Raw genomic sequence first — 23,514 nt, 5'->3', positions numbered from 1 at the left:
CAAGCACAGTCGCTTTTTACGGCAAGCAAGGGTTGCTGAAGACCTATGCTACAACGGATTCTTCACGTTTGCCTTCTACACCAGTGAGATCCTGCATTGTTGGCAGAAGTGTCACAGGGGATTATGTTGACAAACAAATAGCAACCATTTCACCAGTTAGACTCAGCTACCCCTGGTAAAAGAGGCAGTGCTGCTACCATGTCCTTGTGTATAAAATCACTGAAATACAAACACAAAATAGCCTCTAGGTGTGTAAAGTTTTATTTTACGGTGTCATAAAAGCTCAATATACAGAATAAAGCAGAGTCTCCAGTCAGGTATCGCAGGGGTGTCTCCAATGTACAAGTCATCCTACAAGTCTACCTGGGGGAAATGGTGATATAGGTATTTGATTCTATATAAACCTACATCTGCACATACTCTGTCCTGTCATTTAATCAAGTCTTTTGAGTACTGAATCCAGATTGTACATATCTGCAACATCATAGATATTTTCTATACAAAAGTTATGATGCCTCTCATCACGGTGAAGACAAATAATTTTCATGGTAGTGTTTCCTAAAATGAAGTGACAATGAGTTTGTGCAAGATGTAGAAAGACATTTAACCTGGGATATTACAGCGAGAGCATGTAGTATGAAGTATTATTTTCAAGATGAAGAGAGCCATCTTATAATATAAATACAACAATTCACCATACTAAAACCATTAAGATGACGCACACTATCGTTGCTGCGGTCGATTCTGAGCCAGGAATTTACTGGCCATTCTCAACGTGCATATTAAACAAGTAAAACTGATACAACTATAGGTCATTATGCAAATTAATAACATGGTTCAGTTTGAGAAATCACATAAATCTGCTGATAACAGAAGTAGAATCAACAGATTCTCATGATTTGTCCATTACCTCAATGTGCTGATGATGCAATATAGACTACTAATGAAACTGACTTAGTTTCATGTAGCAATGTTTGTGCATAGATTCTAAAGTCAAACTAAGTTTTCAATAATATTTAGTGATATGTAACAGTATTTGGAAAGATATTTTTAAAGCAAAATACCCTCTATGATAATAAGATAACCAGAGCAATCAGGACATGTTTGGAGACCTTTTTCATAAAACATATTACACACTCTGACATCATGAATTATAACTCATCCAAATATAATGTTAAGTCTCAGCAAAATACTTTCATTGTAATATCATCTCTGCAGTAAAACTTCTGTAGTATTCATTGTGATCATCACATCTAACAAGTCATAGATAATATGAAGTGAAAATACCATATTCGACGTAATAAGCGCCCAGGGCGCTCTCAAAATTAGAAATAGGGGGCTCTTATTAGAATATTATTTTGGTGGAAAAAACAGAGTTGAAAGATAAATTTCGTGGTTTATGCTGACGGCCTGACTGTTTAAATACAACAGATATATTTTTCCAGAATTTAATTGCCCATAGTTAAGGGTGAATGTAACATACGAGTGCGTATTATACACGAATAAATAAGTCTTGCGTACATTGATCATTCAGAAGGGGTGCTAACTGGGATTGTTCACTTGCCAATATATTAGCAAATATCGCCGTGGGCGCTTATTAGAGCGGGGCGCTTATTACGTTGAATACAGTACCATAGAATCATGTTAAGGATATTTGATATGTATACAGAAACATGCAAACAACTCATAGTGTCTTCTCTTACAAACGAAACATTTGAACTACAGCAGAACAAAAAATCAATAGATATTTCAAGGCATGTTTCAGCTTCAGGACGACAATAACAGAGAGAAAGAAATTCTAACACAGCAGTGAACATGTCCAATACCCATTATTGACCTTACGTGAATGTTACAGCAGTTTGCATGAAAATTCATCAATCTCAATAAAACAAACATGTGTCCATGTTGAAACAGTCAGTCAGCCATATTACACAATGACTATGGAACCAGATCCATCTTATACACACACTCACATTTCTTGTGTAGACCATCATACACACAAACACACACATACACAGAATGAATGCTAAGCTACAGTGTTAAAATCCACATATTACAACAATGAGGTGAACCTTTCTGTGTCTACCAGAGACATGGCTCCTATTCATAAATACATTTAAAACTGTCACTGCACTGGATACAATCCATGTGTGGGATCACTAAGGTTAAAATAATTCTCTCTCACTGCCTCTACTGAACTTGGCAAGGGATAAGATTACTTGACTGGTCCGTTCAGCAGGATCCAATCGCCCTATTAAAACAGACTCAACTTCCACAGTAAGTGTATCTAATTCAGTGACAAGTACAACTGCCTTGTTGGTAAAATGGATATGTGTCTAGAAGGTGTCGGTATTAAAACGGCCTGTAGCTAGAGGGATATCGGACTAGCATCCAGTTGCCTATATGCCTCACGCAGTGATCCCAGTTCAGATAAGAGTACATCTGAAACAGAACAAACAACAGGTGTCAACAATGGCTATTCATTAAGAGTAGAATGCAGTTGTTCATTGAAAGGTGAAGGGAAACATCGAGTTCAATATTGTTGCACTTAATAAGCGACATGTATGCACCTGTGTGTGGGGGGGCTTCCTGTACTTGTCCAGACTAATTCCGATTATAAAGTGCTAGCCCACTGACATACCATGCCGCAGTTTAACATAAATATCCCACCGAAGCACAGTGTACTGACTCCGAGCCAATAAGGGCACAAGTACCATCTTTTAATGTCTTGTCTTTTAATGTATGATGCAGCCAGTGATCAGAAAAAGAACAGGATTAAGAAATGATTAAGGTGATATAATATCATGATTGGCTAAAAAAAAGTCTGGACACATTTACATAACACCTAGCTTATGATCGTTTCAAAATTCAGCTGCAGAGCATCAAACACATAGTTCTTTCCTAGCCACATTATTGAGACAGCTTGTCAAAACATGCTGATTCTTAATCCTTGAATGAATGATGAGGCTTACTGTCTTGATCTTTGACTCTACATCCCGTGAGCCCTTGTCTTCCTGTTGCTTCTGGAGGTACTTCACTGCTCTACCATACTGCTTGTGTGCTATAGCATGTCTCACAGTAAACGGCAGCACCTAAAACCATATCAATGTCGGAATACAAACATGGTGTTAGTAAGGAGTCATTCAGATTATACAGGGATAGAAATTGGTTAGAGTCCAATTCAGGTCGTCTAAAGTTAAAGGTATCCCGAGTTATCCCGAGGTATCCTGAGGTCTCCAGGGTGTGTCAATTATATCCTGAATTCAAAATATAATGTTGCAAATAGCTGTAGTACATGTGTGAAATTAGAGGGATATCTTCCTCAGTAAAATCCATCACAGCTATCCAACAAAAGACGACCTATTTCTCTCATCACTTGTGTGATGTTTCCTCTTTTACAAAGTGATGGAAAAACCTGTATAAGATAATGCTGGCAGAGTAGGAAGGACCAGCAAAATTACTGAAATATTGACAAAATATAAAACAAACAAAAATCCTTAAATCTATTACAAGTGGATGTTGTTTTCCAGTATTCCAGCCATATCAAGGTGGTCTATAAACAAACAAGCCTGGGTCAAACAAACAAGTGGTTGACTGTATGATCCAAAGCATTTGGGAAACAGTGACACTAAATCACTGGTTGGCTCTCATGACAGTCATGGAATCCTGAGGATCTATTCTGCAACAACAACTCCACTGATGTTTCTTTGAAACTAGTTCCAAAAGTAGTCACCTTGGCATCTGTGAGGTCAGCCCACTTCTGAATCTCCACAAACGTGTCATCCAGATCCTTCATGGAGACCTGGGGTGGCACAATGACCGAGGAGGAATCGTCTGTCGAGTCGGTGGCTTCCTGAGGTTGTGAGAGGACATCAGCCTGTGCACAGCCTAGATGGACATACGCCTCCACCAGGGCCGACTTCTGCTTGTCCATCTCACTGTGGACGGTCAGGGAAACATTAACTCATCATACATGTACATGTGACAGGAAACAGGTTAAAAAATCTTTCAAAAGTTAACACTAACATAACACAAACAAATGTTATCCTACTGGTAAGTAAGTCAAAATTTCCCCAAATTTGTACATTGATTAGATTTGTATAACGCCAACTCAGCACTCCTCCAGCTGTAAGATGGGTGGCTTCTAAATAATCCAGCTTGGAGCATACAAACCAGTCACCAAGTCTGACCACCCAAACCATGAAGTTGCCTTGTATGACAAACATAGGTTGTTGGGGGACCCATGAAACAGTCAGCATTCAGTGCTTATATGTATTTACAACAGTGAACTATTGGTGGACATTCCAACAGGATACAGGAGATTTGTTAACAATGGTAACATAATAACCATGTCAAAGCATGTAGGGAGTTCACATTCTGGAAAACAGAGCATGGAAGTAACAAGCAGTATATCCACTATTGTACAGGAGGGCCAAGTCTAGGCATCATGTGAGGGAGTTCCTACAGGGGGCACGGGTCGCCCAGTCGCCTAAGGCACCACGGTTTGCTGTGCAGAGTTGCGTCCCTTGGGCACGCCAGAAACCTATAATTGTGGGTTCAAATTCCAGTTCGACCCGATTATGTTTCTAGGTTTGTCAGCACCATACCCATGCTTGTGGGTTTCACTTCCCACATTAAGCTGACACGCCGCGATATAACTGGAATACTGTTAAAAGTGGCGTTAAACCCAACTCTCTCACTCCTACAGGGTAATCCACACAAACCCGATAAGTTAAACATCATAAAAAACTATAGAAATATACCCATCTATTTGAATCCTTCTTTACAACAGGCTGATAGCAGCACATTCTACCCTGGATGTTACCTTGACAGTGCAGAGAAAGATATCTGTAGTCAAACATAGCTCAAACCTTTTGACAGTTGACGCCTCTGGCCTAGAGTCATTCTTCATGCCGTAGAAGGCTAGCAAACTTGGCTGGTCAATCTTTGAGATGATATGACGAGATAGAGATATGATATCTCCTAGGTTGTTTTCATGGTCCTGAAACACAACAGAGGCAAATTTGTTTATTAAACATACTACAGTAGAAATGGTATGTCAGGGTTCGATTTAGCTACATAAAACATGCACCAGTGTAACATATTATTTACAAGTGCAACCTAATATTTATGTCTACATGCACCAAGTACATGTGCCAAAAAATTCACATCTGTGTCGGACCATCCCTTACTTACACAATATCAATCTGTGAACCAACTCAATGTCTCAACTCAAGTTTTATTTACTAATCCCTGTGTTTTGTCGGTTTTATGACATAGGACACAGTCATCATAGATCTGTGATTTTACTTTTTTAGACAAGTTTATGCATCTGTGTTTCAACTTTGATAAATTCATGGGACCAGGGTGCAACCTGATTTTGTCTGGTGCAACTAGCTTTTCACAGCGTTATTTAAATGGTTATTAATATGGAAACAATATCAATCAATCTCTTTGTGTGAAAAAGAACTCTAACATTTTTCAGGCTATCAAAATACATGCATTTGACCCTGTCAAATTTTGATTTACCAAAATTGCCTCACTCATACTGTGTCTGAAGGTACATGAACAACATATAATAATACAAGAAAAAAATAATATTATCATTGCATTTAAACTGCAAGTCACTGAAGTGCATGGGTTGCATAGCAAGTTTATGTCTTCTATCTAAACCCACAGCAAAATAGTCTTAACAGCAACCCAAGTGAAGGACATCGACCCAAAGCCCATCTCCTCCACTGCACATCCAAGCTAACACAGTGCCCACCTCATCTGTGTCCAGGGCCTGAAGTCTGGCAATGTATAGAGGCAGGTGGTTGGGGTAGTCCTTCCGCAGTTCATCATACAAAGCATTACCCAGCTCAAGTCTGCAAAGCAAACATCATAACTGTTAGTTTGACCCAATAAAGAAACTAATTTACACCAAGACTAAATACTACCTGTGACGATCCAGGTCAGAATTGATCTTCAGCAACCCATGCTGGTTGAAAGAAGTGAATAACGGGAACAGGTGGTCAGACTTGCTGGCTGGGTTGATGCATGTCATCGTATCGCAATTGCATTGATCGATGCTCATTATGTCAATCACTGGATTGTCTGGTCCAAACGGGCGGACGGGAAGCCTAGTGGTTAAAGCGTTCGCTCATCACGCCCAAGACATGGGTTCGATTCCCGACATGGGAAAACGTGTGAAGCCCATTTCTGGTGTCCCCCGCCGTCATATTGCTGGAATATTGCTAAAAGCGGCGTAAAACCATACTCACTCTGGTCCAAACTTAATTATTTACAGGCCGCCATCATAAAGCTGCAATATTGCTGACTGTGGCATTAAACAACAAACAAAATATTTGACAAGGCAAAGAAATGGCAAAAAGAAATCTCAAAAAGGGATGATCAAATCTTCATATCCAGTTAGCCAATGATAATAATTTTCAATAGCCTAAACCGATCCAATCCTGACATGTGAACAATATCCACAACACTTCATTAGATCAACCAGATCCTGTTTCCGTACTTGGTTATCCAGGAGACCTTCAGATCTCGGACAGATTCGTTAAACTCTTCCTCCTTTGTCTTCTTCTCCTTCTCCTTCTCCTTCCCATTATTCTTACTGTTGTTGGACTTCTTGGGGTTCTCGGTCAGGACATACTTGAACGGTACTGAGCTCTGAGGTGAGAAACAGAGATATGTTAATTTGAACAGTGAATGAACGAGTTTGGTTGAACACCACTATGAACATTTTTCAGTTATACATATATCATGGCATGTCAGTTTCATGTGGTATAGAAAAATTAAAAGTCATGCAGGTCTTAGACGACTTTTGGGGATGGTGCTTGGAAACCCAGAAACATAGAGCAAACCAGGATTCCATCATAGATTTATGGGACCCCATAATGGTGAGTGAATGAGTGAGTGAATGAAGTTTTACGCCGCTTTTAGCAATATTCCAGCAATATCACGGCGGGGGACACCAGCAATGGGCTTCACACATTGTACCCATGTCGGGAATTGAACCCGGGTCTTTCGCGTGACGAGCGAACGCTTTAAGCACTAGGATACCCGACCGCCCCCATAATGGTTAAGAGCGAATTGTGGTGCCGTAGACATTTGGGCCATTTGTGGTCTCCTAACTTATACAGCAGTCAAGTTTAACATGAACTTTGTAAGGTCAACATGGACATTAGAGCAATATATTTTATGAGGAACATTGACACTGCAACAGAAATGAGGGAAAATAAATTGAAATGTGAGCTTACTGCTTTTTTGGATGGATCATCTTTAACCAGGGACATTGTCCCCAGTAGGAAATGTCCGGCAGATGCTCCCTTAGGCAGCCTGGAAACACAAAGTGTCAAACAGATGACTCACCGACGTCCTCTAAGTAATTTCAGATTTCAAAGTAACCTTGTTAATCATGCTAATTTAACATTGAAATATGTTATCTTCTCCAGAGATCGAGATAAGTTGCGTATTTGCTTAAAATATGCATTAATTACACTGAAAGACGCCGACAAATCAAATCCTCGTGTATAAAATACGCAACAAAAGCTATAAATTTGCTATTGTAATATACTTAATGTGTATATTACAACTATTAGATGTATATATTACAACTGTTAGCAAAAATAATTGTGTATCAGCATATCGTGATATTCACTTACAGACAGTTACATTCGGAAAAGCATGTGCGACAAACAGACTGATACAGAATACTGATAGATTCCAATTGGAAAATACATCATGCCAAGTCAATGTATCTTAAACAGTCGCTGATTGGTAATTTAAAACATAGTGGCTTTCCTACAATGCTAGGTTTTGGAAACAAAAATAGCTTCCCGGGGAGAGAGCTGCAAGCAGATGCAGATGGGTATACTATTATACATTTAGTTTTAAATGATTTACAGGGATTGTTACGAAACAGGTTAAAATACCCAAATGGCAAGAAATAGGTGGGTAAAAAAATAATTGAATACCCTCTAAAAATTGTGGCTGCCCCTCCCAAAAAACCCTCTGGGTAAAATACCCAAACAACCAAAAGCTTATCTGGAGCTAAGCAGCTCAATTAAACTGTCTGATTGGCAGTTTCAATTGGTGAGTTGTGCCTAATTATACATGTGTGTCTTGGTTGGTTTAACACAAATATTGTTTTATATCAGATTTATGGCTGCATTGTTACAGGGTTGAAAAACAGTTATTAATTACCCCGCAGAACTGTTCATTGGAATAAAATGAATGACAGATATGTTTATTTCCTATTGGTCTTTATTTCAATTCTAATTCCATAAATCACTTACTTATCCTCAGACAAGGGCGCCACATATAATGGATAGACCATTCCTTTGACAACTGCAAATGAAGAGACCTTCTTGCCAGCAGTCAGAGCATTTTGGGGATGGTTGTAGACATCGAGAGTGACGGTGGTGGCAAGCTTGTGATGCAGCATAACTACTGCATCCTTGATCCTCTCCAGGCTGTCTCGGGACTCATGTCTCACCTGCATCAGCAGCTGGTAGTCCCCCTTCTCCAACTTACAAGTGTACTGAAGCACAGGCCATTGGAAACATGTTAACTTGATGTGGGAGGAGTGGATGAGTGAGTGAGTGGGTGTGTGGGGTGGGTGGGTGGATGGGTGTGTGGGGTGGGGTTTGTGGGGTGAGTGAGTGAGTGAGTGAGTGTGAGTGAGTGTGAGTGAGTGAGTGAGTGAGTGAGTGAGTGAGTGAGTGAGTGAGTTGGGTTTAACGCTGCTTTTAACAGTATTCCAGTTAAATTGTGGCGTGTCAGCTTAATGTGGGAGGAAAGCCAGAAGTGATGCAGGTCTCAGACATTTTACCACTTGGGTGAAACCCACAAGCAGGGGTATGGTGCTGACAAACCTAGAAACATAATCTGGGCGAACAGGGATTCGAACCCACAATCATAGGTTTCTGGTGTACCCAAGGGATGCAACTCTGCACAGCGAATCAAGGTGCCTTAGGCAACTGGGCCACCCATGCCCCCGATGTGGGAGGAAGGATCAATGTGACACACTGAGGCCATAGACATTTACCACTTGTTTAAACCTACCAGCACAGCCTGGTCCTCATAAACCATGGATGATCATCAGGGCAATTTAAAGTTTGAATACAAACGCCTTGCTAACATACAGTCAAACCCCATTACCTCGAACCTAACGGGACCCTTCGACATATCCGGACATTCAAGATAACGAGGCGTGAACATTATATCATACGGCGGTTGGGATAGAAAAATAAGCTTGAGATATTGATACATCCGAGATAACGAGGTTCAGCTGCATATGGAAGCAAACAGTTAAAATGATGACAGAGCATTTTAGTTAACTGCAACAAAAGTCAAAATGATTCAGAATTGTATTTTGAGCCTAAAGAGTCAGATTTGTAAGATCATGTGTAGGATTCAGCAGAATCAATGCCTAAAATACATAATTGGCAAAACAGAAACTTCAAAATCTTTCCTATGAAATGATGACTCTACACTTTACATGAAGTGATCGTTCAATAATGAAATGTAGAGCATTACCTGATTGGGATACGCATCTCCTGATGCTATGAGTTGTTTGTTGGAGTCAAAGATCATCCACAGCTGACTCTCATATTCAGATTCATACAGCATATGACTGAGCAATGAGCAGTCTGGCATCACCTCACCAGCCTTACTCTGTAAACACAAATAATACTTACATACAAAATAGGCCTGGGACGGGTATGTCGGCTGCGGTAAGACAATTCCTGATTAGACATTTTGTTCCCAACTCTTTAGGCCTACAGTGGGTACTCGGGAAGGGTGGGGTAAGAGGGGGATGGCTAATAGAGGGTCGGGTACCCGGGTATTAGATTTGAACTCCTCCCAGTCCTAATACAAACAACACCTATCTCCTCAAAGTAAGAGATCCCAACAGAAACCTCAGCATCAAATCAGCTCTTAAAGTCTTTAATTACGGTTATTTCTGAACCCAAAACATCCACAGAAACTTATTCACGCCTGATGTTTTATGCCAGTCAGCACAATCACAGCCTACACATCTACACATAGACTAATCAAATGGGTGCAATGAAATCGAAATCCGGTTCGTAAACTGTCATGCAGATTTCGGTCGATTGCAGGATTTGCAAAGCATGTGAACCACCAAATAATTGTGAACAGATATTTTCCTAATCTTTTCATGTTTATAATCAAGGTGCTCACGTGATTTGATGCACTTCGCGATGTAAGATGTGTTTTATCACTATACTGATCTTGATTATCGATCAGATCGTCTTGACTGGTTGCCTCCATTTTGTTTGAAGCAAATGCAAGTGATACAAGAGGTGGAATCTGATTGGTCTATAGGAGAGGCATAGAAAAAGGCTCTGTAATAGCCACTGGTGGTGCTCCGATCGAGCCCAGAAATTCCAGCCTAGTTCGGCAAGGGTGGAAACTGGACTTTTATTGTCAGTTAACGACCTTGTCTTGGGAAGATGCCATTTGAGATGGTGCTTCAGATGTTGTGGAAGTTGAAGTTTCAGTTCTTGTTGAGGAACGGTTTAAGGAATCTTTGCATGGTGTGTAGGTTAAGCCTGGCCCATACTGTCAAGGCCAGTAGACGTAGGGTCACTTGCCATAGAGTGATTGGTATTCTTTTGTGAACTGCTGCTGGAAGATAACTTTGGATTTTTATCCAATGATCTGCTGGAGCTTGAATAAGGTTCTGCCCCGCCATGAACCTAATGCCCAAGAAAGTGAGATCTTGGGACGGGTTGAGATCTGACTTCTGATAGTTGACTATCCATCCTAGCTGTGTTAGTAGTTTCAGAGCAAAATTCAGTTGAAGTCATCCAAGTAAAAATGCATAACAGATAACCACGGGACTGTATAAATTACAAAGAGCATCACTGTCCTTTTTTAATGATGACCCTTGTAGAAGAAGCGCAGATATTTCCTGGAAGCGGGATGATTGGGATGTGAAGGTAAGCATCTTGGGAGATTGATGTTTGCCAAATAAGCATCCTACTTTTCATTGGCTTCAGTTCTAAATCATGCTAAATTTGTCTGGCTTTTGGAGATACTTTTTGTTGAATTCTTTCATGTTGTAGATTAAACAAAAGTATTCAATTGATTTGGTTTACGAAATGATCCATTCTTGGCTCCTTTGAAACCACTGTAACACTTGTCATTGGCCTTCTGCATGCCAGAGAAGCTGCTCTTGAACTGTTTGTTTGTCAATTGAGTCCATGGTCTGAGCATCTGGTCTTAGAGTCTTGGACCACCTCCTTATTAATGCTGCAGATGCGGCCATCGAAGATGTAAGAAGAATCCCCTGATTGATGTGAAAAGACTTGGTGTAAAGATCAGACCAGTGGGAGTTGGCTATCAAGCCCTGGTGACAAAGAAAAGTAAGGCCAGCTGAGATGAGCTGACATGATGGGAGGCAAGTCAAGTCAGTGTGTGAAGATGCAGGTGCAGAGACCTGCGGAAATATACAAAGCTGCACAAATGTTGAAGGCTGCATGAAAGTCAAGTGTTGCGCAAAAGTAGGAGGTTGCAAGAAGGCCGGTGGCTGGGCGCAGATTCCTGGCTGCGTAAAAGTCTGTGTCTGGTTGAAGGCTGAATGAATGTCCCGTTTCTTCATCTGAAGGAGGGGATGGTGTAAAGTCTTCTTCTTTGAGAATCCCTCCTCTACCTGGCCATCTTCTATAATCTGCAAACACCTCTTCATCCAAGAATCAGAAATCGCACCTATCCTCTGTAGTACAGTTGCGTTTAGTGCACGTAGAACAATCAGGGTGTGGATCGTGACTAGAAAGACACATATGATACATGGTGCGTTTTGGGTGAGATGTTTTCTGTTCACTGGGAACGCTGCACTATGTTTTGGGAATAAGAAAAGATAAGCATTTAGTATGAGTCAGGATAAGGTAAAATAAACAACTTTGATAACACCCATGAGCTTGGACATAGTGCTGACAAACCAAGAATCACAATCAGAGTGATTGAAATGAAAACAAGATTCTGCACACCTAAGGAATGTAACTCTGCAAATGAAGTGTGGCATCTTGCCTGACGGCCACTGATGCCCCTAAATAAGAATGAGGTACACTGTTTACACCACAATATGACTTATACTGACCATGTGGAAGCTGTAGGACAGCTCTATACCATAGATCTGCCTGTTTTCTGGAAGACAGTCTCTAGCACCGTGTAGACACCGAATACGATGTTCAGATGGCCTGGAAACAAGAAGAAACACTTCAGTCCATGACTAGTCAACAATGCGATAAGTCTTCTTTATACAACTTCAGTTCCAACCTTAACAGTGATGAGAACACTTGTTATATGTAACGGTTGTCTTAAGTTCTAGAACATAACTGTACCTGATAGGCTGCACCATAGTTTTCAGGTTAATAGAAGGAAAGCATTCCTCATTCTTCAGCTGGGAGCGGACATTGAATCGTGAAATGCCCTCTGCTACATGCTGAAACACAATGTGGGGATAAGCTTTCGGTTTGCCATTTCTACACATACATACATGATATAAGTACTGAGAAAATTACAGTCAGATATCGAAACAAGACACATATTCTGCAACAGTACATACTGGAACACAGTTTTAGAATAAAGAACATTCAGATTGTCATCTCTACATGTGACCGCCTCCGTGGTCTAGTGGTAGAGCGTCCACCCGGAGAGAGTAAGGTCCAGGGTTCGAACTCCGGCCGCCTCATACCAAAAGACGTTAAAAAGTGGTACTTGTTACCCTGTCTGGCGCTCGGCATTAAGGGGCTAAAACAAGGACTGGTCGGCTCGGAGTCAGTATACTGTGTCTGAGTGGGGTATTCACGGCGGCATGGTATCTCAGTGAGCTAGCACTATAAATCGGCATCAGTCCGGACTAGCACAAGCAGCCATACAAACACACACACGTACATGCACGTCGCTATATAAGTGCAATAATCTTGGACACGACGTTAAACCCCATTTCACCTCACCTCACCATCTCTACATGTGCATGATATGTAAGTACAGAGGATATTACAGTCACAAAAGTGAAGCAAAATATATTCCCAATTCCAAGGATGTGGTAATGTACCCAATCCCCTTATTAGGCCACACTTTTTTAATCCTGTGTTTCACGGATTTATTCCAGCTTTGCCACACAAGATTGGTTAAAATAAGAATACAAATAATCATTATAAAATATGAAATTTATTTATTCAAAACAAAATCATTCTGCTTTGGATTTGCAGGTGGTCTCTTAATACATGGAATTTACATTTAACATTATATACCATATTCGACGTAACAAGCGCCCAGGGCGCTCTCAAAATTAGAAATAGGGGGCTCTTATTAGAATATTATTTTGAAAGATGAGTTATTTTGAGTTGAAAGATAATATAAATTTTGTGGTTTATGCTGACAGCCTGAAATGTTTATGTACGACAGATATATTTTTCCAGAATATCATTGCCCATAATTAAGGGTGCATATAACACACGAGTGTGTATTATACGCCAATAAATAAGCCTTGTGTACATTGATCAATCAGGAGGGGTGCTAATTGAGATTGTTCACTAGCCAATATATTAGCAAATATTGCCGCGGGCGCTTATTACATCAAATACGGTATTGCATAAGGGTCTGTATTACCAGTGTAAGTAAAAAAAAATATTAAAAAATGTATGTTTAACTTATTTCTTAGACTGGCTGCTTTTAAGTAGGGGTGTTGGGCTCGTGAAACAAAAATAATTAATGGCCTTATGTGCATTTTAGATCCCCATGGCAAATTCTTACTCGAATTGGTCGACTGCAACATATGCCAGTCATAACAGGCGATTTAAATGGATCAGATGGTCAGGTTCGGTGATATGATTGACAGCATGTCATCGCTGCTCATAACATCACTTGATTTATTTATAGATAATTTTTATTTATAGGCTGTCATATACCCAGTATATTGCTGAGTGCGACTTAAATAAAGTCTAATAAATAAAGTTTATAAAACAAATACATAATCTCATCACTCTAACTTAAAGGTATGATGCTTTCAATATTGTCTGTTATCATCAAAACAAGTTCATTAGGAACAAAATTACCATAGCTAATGATCTGATGACAAATGTTTACTTGTTACACACATACATACCATGACTGGCTGCCTGACGTCAAGTTGTGCACCAAAGAATGTAATGGAGTAGTCAAGAGTTACCTCCCCTAGGTTGGCCCACCACTTGGCGACACACAACTCTAGAGTCACACCGTCCTGTAAACACAAACACATTACTCCACAGTATTCATTATATAACAACACATGAATCAACATAAATACTCAAATAATGCAGATCTATATGAATGATGTCAGCTTATATAAATATGTCAGACAGATTTTATAATTATTAATATAACATATACTTTTGAGTTAAAAAATATTGCATTGTCGAACATATCACTTAGGCCCCAAAGAAATGGAATCTTGTGGCTACGATTTTGTTTCATTTGAAAAATGGTTAGGATCAGTGTTTTCTATTTGAGGCCTGCAACTAACTATAACTATTTTGGATACCAACTCGACAAAAAAAGAAAAACTCCAACATAAAACAGTGTGAGACAGCAGGGTTTTTTTTCTTTGTTTTGCGCTGAACTCAACAATATTCCAGCTGTATGACAGCGGTCTATAAATAATCCATTCTGTACTAGACAATACAGTGACTGACATCATCGTGACCATGAGCATCGACCCACACATTTGAAATACAATGACATGCATCAACCAAGCCCAGGCCAAAGGCCTCGCCTGTGAGTTTGTTTGTTATCATCATTAGTTCCATGGTCCTGTGAACCAAGTCAGCAAGCCTGACGACCCAAATCTGTTAGTCGCCTCTTACGACAAGCATAGTCACCTTTTACAGCAAGAATGGGTTGCTGAAGACCTATTCTACCCCGGACCTTCAAGGGTTAAGCAAAGTAACACAACTAGGCAGAAAAAGAAATACAGTAAACAGGCATGTTGTTTACATCAGCAGCTACACTGTGATGGAGACCATCACTGACAGACAGTCTGTGTACACTTACCAACACGGGGAATGCTTGAGTAGTATCTCCTGAGTCACATATTGTTATAAATCTTTCAAACTCGTACTTCTTGTACTGGTGTTGGGGAGAGAGCTGCAGTGTGTGTAGGAGTACTCGACAGTTCTTCTCTGTGTCTTGAGACTGCACATGGAGAACTGGGGACACAAAACAGAACTACTGTACCATTGGTTAAGCAAGTACAGGTCTTACCTGTATTTTTTCTTTTATTCTTTCAAATGCATATCTGGGGTCTGTGGGCTTTAACGTGTGTTAAACTGGGGACGCAGACAATGTATGGTACATTTTGTTCTGGTCATTGCTAAGGCCACACTTTTTTAATCTTAAGTTTCACGGATTAATTCCACCCTTTCCACACAAGGTCAGTTGAAATAAATTATTTGTTTATAAATAAGAAAATCTTTCTTATTTGGATTTGCAGGTGGCCTCTTGAATCACGGATAGTGATGTATACACATGGAATTTATATATAACATTTTATATTGTACAAAAGGCTTATATTACAAGCGAGAGACATAATAAAAATGAATATTTTCATGTTTAATTTATTTTGTAGACCAGGGGTGGCCTAAGGCTATTTCTGACAGTAAGTTGATCCATTTGGCATAGTTGGCATATACATATATGAAAATTGGCTTTGAACTGACATGTAACTGGTGATGAACATTCAGAAACTACAAGGATAATTTTAACAAAAGAAACCAAACAAATTCTTCCTTTCTCATGGCCTTCATATACACCTCAGCAAACTGGTCTCATTGTAATGAAAACTATGGCCTCTGACAATCAAAAAGAGTTACTTTACCCAAAATTAAAAAACAGTGTTTTGTCAGATGTTGCAGACTTATTGTACAGTGAGTGAGTGAGTGAGTGAGTGAGTGAGTGAGTGAGTGAGTGAGTGAGTGACTTTGGCTTAACTTTGAACAGTATTTCAGTTACAAGGAAGGAAAGTATGAAGGGATGCATGTTATAGACATTTAGACAAGTATGGTGCTGACTAAACTAGAAACATGGTCAGGTGAACCAGGATTCACACCCTTGATCACACACTTCCGGCACACCTAAGGGATGCAACTCTGCCTTAGACAACTGGGCCACCGATGCCCCTCATTGTAGACCTAGAATACTTCAACCACAGGGACATCACCAGAAGTACCCACCTGCGTAAGTTGCTCCTTCGGGCACATGGATGAACCGTCTGTGTATCTGACCTGGCCGGAATCTTATGTCCTTGTATGACAGTGAGAAGTTAGTACTGTCTGTCACTCTGTAATGAGAAGGATAAAAATAAAATAAACACAACAAAAGTGAGTGAGTGAGTGAGTTTGGCTTAACGTTGCTTTTAACAGTATTCCAGTTATATCACGGCGTGTCAGCTTAATGTGGGAGGAAAGCCCCAAGTGATGCAGGTCTCAGATGTTTACCACCCCAGTGAAACCCACGAGCCAGGTATGGTGCTGACAAACCTAGAAACATAATCAGGGCGAACTGGGATTCGAACCCACAATCATAGGTTTCTGGCGTGCCCAAGGGATGTAACTCTGCACAGCGAATTGCGGCACCTTAGACGACTGGGCCACCCGTGCCCCCGAACACAACAAAATATCGAAGAGCAGATGCACGCAAGTCACAAAAAATAAAAGAAGCAGATTTAATTTGTCAAATCAATTTGTCAAACATTCTTCTTGTTTACCTTGAAGGCACTATGACAGTGATAGGAACCCTGAACAGTGGACCTTTCTGTATATTCTGGACATCATACCCGCACACCTGAGGACAGACAAGTCATATACCTTCAACAAATGCTATTAGAGCATGTAGACAGGATCTCTTTAATCAACAATGTACATTGTTTATACCGATACGCTGCTACATACACTGAATAATGCTACAAGAACATGACAGTTTAAATACTGGATCTCTCAGGAATTAGGCTCTTGCTATAAGACCCTTTACCACCAAGTCTATGTATGAAGTCTGTTTCGTTCCAATGAGAAATAATAAGTCAGTGCAATCTGTGACATAAGCCACTAGTCTGGAGCCAAAGTCTAGTAAATATATTTCTGTCCAGAAAGCTCATCTAAAAATAATCCACACTAAATTCCACTGAAATAATCTCAACCCAGCAGAAAAGGTCTTTGGCACATACTGTGAGTGAGTGAATGCTGTTTTACACCAGGTGAAACCGACTCTTGGGAAAAACACGAAATCTTGTTCTTGTGATAAACCTGAAACCCTGATTAGTGGCATTATTTTCATTTTACTTTCATTATCAATAATGAGGCTTAATGAGTCTGAAAAACAGTCTGCACAAAAAGACCACATGCCCTAACTTCTGTCATTATACTATTGAGAGTCATGATTCCAGTAAGAGTCTGGCAGTACCTCTGTAAAGTGGTCCCCCTCTGGCAGACCTCTTGGGTCAACTTTGACGGAGAAAGTCCGGGACACATTCATCAGCTCTAGATGTGCCGGACACTGAACCCAGGATGCCTCGCACACAAGGCTGAACTGGATATTGAACTCGATTTTCTCAGTTTGAGCTGAAAGTATTTTGGATTAGTATCAGTTAATGAGTTGTCCTAAAGCCACTCTGAATAGAATTTGTTATATACCATATTCGACGGAATAAGCACCCACGGCGCTCTCAAAATTAGAAATAGGGGGCTCTTATTAGAATATTATTTTGGTGAAAAAACAGAACTGAAAGATAGTAAATTTCGTGGTTTATGCTGACAGCCTGAAATGTTTATATACGACAGATATATTTTTCCAGGATTTAATTGCCCATAATTAAGGGTGCATATAACACACAAGTGCGTATTATACACGAATAAATATGTCTTGTGTACACTGATCAATCGGGTGCTAATTGAGATTCTCATGCCAATGTATCAGCAAATATTGCTGTGGGCGCTTATTACGTCGAATACAGTTACTGTGTGTCAGCTTAATGTGGACAGAAGGTCATCTCCCATGTGTGGCAGTTAAAATATATTCCACTGTCTGACAACTGGGAGGATCACCGACAGAAAGCCCAAAGTGACACAGATCATAGATAATTAACCTATCAGCATGGGTTACAGCTGACATCCCAGGCAAGATCGGGTTGAATGTCAGTTTTGAACCCAAGTGCAGATGCAGGTATGGTTAAGGGATCCACTATACACAATGGTGTGTCCTTGTCCCCTTGGTGGCCTGTGAGGGCCGGGACTTGTATCCTGTGTACAAGTATCACCTTTGTACAAAGAAGCCATACAGAGACATATGCCATACAAACACAAAACTTATCAATCTAAAAATTCTTCAATTAGTTTCCTATGAATGTGTTCAAAAAACATTTGGTAAGGTTAATCTTGGCAAGTACCACCAACTCACCCAGGAGTGAGTGAGTGAGTGTGTATGGTTTTACGCCGCTTTTAGCAATATTCCAGCAATATCACGGCGGGGGACACCAGAAATGGGCTTCACACATTGTACCCATGTCGGGAATCGAACCTGGGTCTTCGGCGTCACGAGCGAACGCTTTAACCACTAGGCTACCCGACTGCCCCCAACTCACCCAGGAACTCATCTATCCAAAAACACACCTCTTCAATAGTTCACAATTTTTGTATACACTAAATCACGCCATCAACTGTGAACAATTACGGCTGATTTGCGGGGTAGTATTGCTATTGTTACCAATGAATAAAGACAAAGCCTGGCTCAAGCAAGAAGAAAACCAGCAACAGCACAGACCAAAGTTTATGGCCTCAGTGAGTAAATAGCTTTACTTCCTTCCATTAGTTGGCAAAGCTAACAAGCATCACTACTACACCGCCAAGCGGTCAAATGTATTAATTACTGTGTACATAGAACATAGTGTATACAAACCAGCGAAGTGAGTGAGTGAGTGAGTGAGTGAGTGAGTGAGTGAGTGAGTGAGTGAGTATGGCTTTATGCCGCTTTTAGCAATATTCTACTCAAAAATGAAGCAAGCAGTGTCAGGAGTTGAGCAGTTCCTTGTGTCATGGAAGCTTATTGCTATAGTGTCTTAATCTATGTACCTCTAAACTTTGACCATTATGTTTATGACCAGGGCCTCGTTCCTCAAAGCATACTTTAACATAGGCTTACGATCATCATAGCGCTAAGATCGCTTTGAGGAACGGGGTTGCACAAAGCGATCTTAGCGCTAAGTCGATCGTAACTCCCATTCTTTAACACTGACTTACGACAATTGTAGCGCTAAGATCGCTTTGTGGAACGGGGCCCAGGGCCTCATGGTGTCAGTACAGATGCCAACTATAACCAATCTCGGGCACAAGATATTGGAAGGTGGCTTTTTCCCAGTTATTTGTTATTTCTGTTGTTTTCTCCTCACCAGCTTTTTCCTCGAAATACTTGGGTTCTATGGACACCGACACTTCCGAAGGCTTCTGCAGCTGTGGCACCTCCCGGAGATAGATCCCCCGCTTGCCGCCCTGGCACGTCACCTGGAACTTCATGTTCATCTCCTTCTCTGTGGCGTTCTGGCAGAGGTAGTCGAACGCTTTCTCCACCTGTAGGAAGCATCATCTTATCATCAGGGATCACTTCTCACTAGCTACAGCTCTTCAGCTTATCAACACATTGAGAACTTTGATTTAACCAAAATCAGATCAAAAAAGGTCATTTTATTGCTGGATGTTTAGTCAGACTTTCCACTTTGCTAAAATATTCCACGTCTTTGGATCCTAATACAAACTTTAGATACAATGTTAGAACCATGCAAGTTTGTAATATACAGACTTTTTATGATGGTCCCTCGAACTGCTACTCAGCTAGAGTCAACTGTTTATAGTAAGTCTCAATTTACATGTTCGATGAATAGTTTACTTTCATATCTAATACTCTATACAATAGTGAGTGAGTTGGGTTTTACGCCACTTTGAACAGTATTCCAGTTATGTCACAGCATGTCAGCTTAATATAAAAGGAAAGCCCGAAATGATGAAAGTCTCAGGCATTTACCACTTTCATGAAACCCACAAGCACGGATATGGTGCTGACAAACCTAGAAATATAATCGAGGTGAACTGTGATTCAAACCCACGATCATAACTTGCAGATGTGCCCAAGGGACACAACTCTGTACAGCGAATTTGGCACCTGGGACAACTGGGCCACCAGTGCCCCTTTCTATACACTAAACCGCTTGTCAGAGTCCTGCTGTAGCACCTGAGTAGAGCCCTCACCTGTACCAGACCATAGCCCATGGCAAACACTTCCACGGTGTCCACCTTCTGTGCTGTGTTCTCCAGAGCTCTCCTCACACTGTGTGGGGTGTAGGGGACTCCGTTTGCCTTGAGACCAGACAGTACTAGGGCTGGAACAATACATCAGGACATCCATTGATTGCTACTTTTGATAATCATACATACTCTGATAAAACCAAAGATGGTAGACCCAGGTCCATACATATACAGAACACTTATATTCAAGGTCTTTTCAACTGCCATTTAAAGGCATTTTTAGTTGGGTTATAATATAAGCCTTAGCCTGTCAATATTATTCTAAATCCATCATATTATATATTAGTCATATGGCCTAAAGATGAGTATGAACATTAGTATACTGGTATGTCATTTTGTACAAATTCAAGGCTTTTCAAGCTAGTTTGATGATTTTCAAGGCTTTTTTGAGGATAACATGAAAAATCAAGACTTGTCATGCCTGTGTGAACCTGGTATACCTTCAAAACTACCTACTAGTAAGCATGGTCAGTTCAGCTAAGAGGGAGTGTGAGTGAGGTGTAATACCACTTGGAAATTTGTTTCAGTTATATCTGTGTTGGAGCTTACTGTGGTAGGAAACCCAAAGTGAAGATCATAGTCTTAGAAAGAAAAGCTTTGTAGCTATGGTTACTCAGAGATGCCAAAACCCAAATTGAGGCAACTTGGAATAACTTGGATAAATAGGGTCTTAAATGATTGATTATCAATAAACAAAACAGTTATCAATATAAGCATGATTGACTGTATAGTTTTGATGAAAAAATATCATCTTTCGTGTCACATTTTATCACCAAACTCCTCAAAACCTGCAAACTTTTCTATCACAAGCTCATCAAAGTGGCATATATTTGGTATTTGGTTGTATATGTGACAATGCCTGTAGCCATGGTAACCAGGTCAATTGATGTTAAAAGAAATTTGGGAGCAAATTTGTAATATGTTTCACTTAATCTGTTAGTTGTATTGGTAGAATTTGGTTCAAATTACTGACATGTTTCCACCAAAATTTAAATGGTTTGCATCCCATTGCAACCCATGCTTGTAAGAGGATCGGGACCAAAGACCAAATGGATCGGGAGCTCAAGCTCAGAGACATTGATTTCGTGCCATCGTATTTGGATAACATGGATCATTATTCATAATATCAATCACTGGATCATCTTGTCGAGACTCATTACTTACAGTCTGCTGTCAAATAACTGGAATATTGCTGAGTGTGATGTTAAACAACAAACAAACTCTTGTTACCTAACACCATCGGCTCAACAAAGTCCCGTGAACATCTGCGTCATCAGTAAAATAGCCATCACCATACAAATCAGTAATCATCATCATGATCATCAATGAGTAATTTATCATGTTAACATCCTCTGTACCTACAAAGTGAGTGAAGGAAAGTGAGTGAGTGAGTATGGTTTTACGCTGCTTTTAGCAATATTCCAGCAATATCACGGCGGGGGACACCAGAAATGGGCTTCACACATTGTACCCATGTCGAAAATCGAACCCGGGTCTTCTGCGTGACGAGCGAACGCTTTAACCACTAGGCTACCCGACGACCCCGTACCTACAAAGCATCATGTGAAGTCTTACCTATAGCGCCACAAGCATTAGGAGAGCTCATGCTGGTACCATTCATCAGTTGACTGCCGCGGAGGGTCCAGTTCGGCACTGAGGCAATGGCGCCACCAGGAGCACTGATACACACTCCAAGAGCACCATCATGACTGAAAAAGACACAATAAAACTGAAATGACATATATTCTCAAATGTTACAACCATGTACTATCATGTCAAGTTTCAGTTAAAAAACCCATATCCAAAGTTTTATTATAATTCCTTGTAGATTCACAAGTATTTCTTAGTATTATTTTAACCAAATCAAATGCAATTTTTCTCGACTGCCTTTTGGGGTTTTATAATAATTTCAAACACTGCATGTGCTAAATATGTTATCAAAAATATCAGCTGATCTCCAAAAGCCTGTTCCAAACATTCTTCAAGGCACCATGTGAGTAGACAAGTAACTATTACATATAGTCAAAAGCCTGAGTCTTGTAAAATGAAATCTTGTTTCACCTAATCAGCAACGTCACACATTTGAACCACCTGCTCCTTGATCTGCCATGAACTCCAAGTGTAAGCATACATACACACAACTCTGGCTTCTGAGTACAAAATTCAAAATACTGTTCATTGTTGAGAACTCATACAAAAAGTAATCAGCGTTTCAAATTTAGCATGAAAGTCCTTGCGATAAGCCTGTTGTTACAAGTTTAGTGGCTACCAAGAATCAAATACTTGAGCAGTAACCTTGAGGGCCCCTTTTAGTTTCAAACACAAGAATAACATATGTGACCCAGGTGAATATGGAACTATCAATAATCTTGAGAAGGTTATTGCAGGACTGCTCACCCCGGTCCCCTGGAAGACCAAGTGTACTGCATCGGAGGTAGTCGTTCCCTGAGAGAGTATTCTGCAGCCATCATGGCAGGAGTCACGTGGGCTCCAACACCTGGACAGAGGGCAAGGAGTGAGATGGATTAACACTTTGAACAGGAGTTCACATCACAGACACGGCTTAACATGTGAGAACGAAGTAGAAACAATTTATGGATAACAACCAGTGTTCCCGTTTACTGTTAATGATCAGTTTTTTACCGGTAAAATTAGGCTTGGTCCCTGTGGACCGGCAAATAAAGTACCTTATAAATCGGTGATATTCACATAAAAATGTTTTTTTCTAACTGAAAAGTCTTGCTTGACAAATGTATGAGGATTTATACTGAAACGTCGCCTTTACTGTAATTAAAGAATTTGTTATCCATAAATTGTACCGTATTTTCTTGAGTATAGTGTACACTTTTTTTCGAAAAAGCACAGCTGTGTAGAAGGGGGTGCGCATTATACACGAATTATGAGTTTGGATGTTTTTTCCCCCATGGAAAGACATTACCGTGAGCACGAAACACCGCAAATACCATGTCAACAAATCCATACTGAAGTACGCACATTAATCATGTAATTACACTGTCTGGCTATAAAAAGTGTTCTTTGTATATCTGGACTTATGTTTGTAACTTATTTCATTAATTTTATTCAAAATTCCTTTTAATATTGTTTTTATTAATTTCAGTGAAATCGTGTGTGAAGCGATCGGAAGATCGCACAACTC

At 40.2% G+C, this 23,514-nt stretch overlaps 1 protein-coding gene across 1 annotated transcript in view; it reads right to left on the bottom strand.

Moving 5' to 3' along the window:
• Positions 1-254: 254 nt before the first annotated feature.
• Positions 255-23,514, bottom strand: part of LOC139447519 (tripeptidyl-peptidase 2-like) — a 44,870-nt gene continuing 21,610 nt past the window's right edge. Inside the window, exons 10-29 of the mRNA XM_071228923.1 lie at positions 22,755-22,854; positions 21,933-22,066; positions 20,301-20,431; positions 19,448-19,625; positions 17,467-17,624; positions 16,775-16,851; positions 16,242-16,348; positions 15,064-15,218; positions 14,138-14,254; positions 12,369-12,469; positions 12,125-12,224; positions 9,538-9,675; positions 8,295-8,539; positions 7,257-7,335; positions 6,515-6,666; positions 5,768-5,867; positions 4,872-5,002; positions 3,734-3,938; positions 2,973-3,092; positions 255-2,442 (exon numbers count right to left, since the gene is read on the bottom strand). Coding sequence (XP_071085024.1) covers positions 2,353-2,442; positions 2,973-3,092; positions 3,734-3,938; positions 4,872-5,002; positions 5,768-5,867; positions 6,515-6,666; positions 7,257-7,335; positions 8,295-8,539; positions 9,538-9,675; positions 12,125-12,224; positions 12,369-12,469; positions 14,138-14,254; positions 15,064-15,218; positions 16,242-16,348; positions 16,775-16,851; positions 17,467-17,624; positions 19,448-19,625; positions 20,301-20,431; positions 21,933-22,066; positions 22,755-22,854 — 2,618 coding nt within the window. The 3' untranslated portion in view covers positions 255-2,352. The remainder of the gene's footprint in view (positions 2,443-2,972; positions 3,093-3,733; positions 3,939-4,871; positions 5,003-5,767; positions 5,868-6,514; positions 6,667-7,256; positions 7,336-8,294; positions 8,540-9,537; positions 9,676-12,124; positions 12,225-12,368; positions 12,470-14,137; positions 14,255-15,063; positions 15,219-16,241; positions 16,349-16,774; positions 16,852-17,466; positions 17,625-19,447; positions 19,626-20,300; positions 20,432-21,932; positions 22,067-22,754; positions 22,855-23,514) is intronic.

This window comes from Haliotis cracherodii, unplaced genomic scaffold (genome assembly GCF_022045235.1).
Source record: "Haliotis cracherodii isolate W230 unplaced genomic scaffold, xgHalCrac1.p SCAF_7, whole genome shotgun sequence".
In the NCBI taxonomy this organism is placed as follows: domain Eukaryota; kingdom Metazoa; phylum Mollusca; class Gastropoda; order Lepetellida; family Haliotidae; genus Haliotis; species Haliotis cracherodii.
Note: the sequence above shows the minus strand (reverse complement) of the source record. Positions and strands in the feature narration are given on the sequence as shown.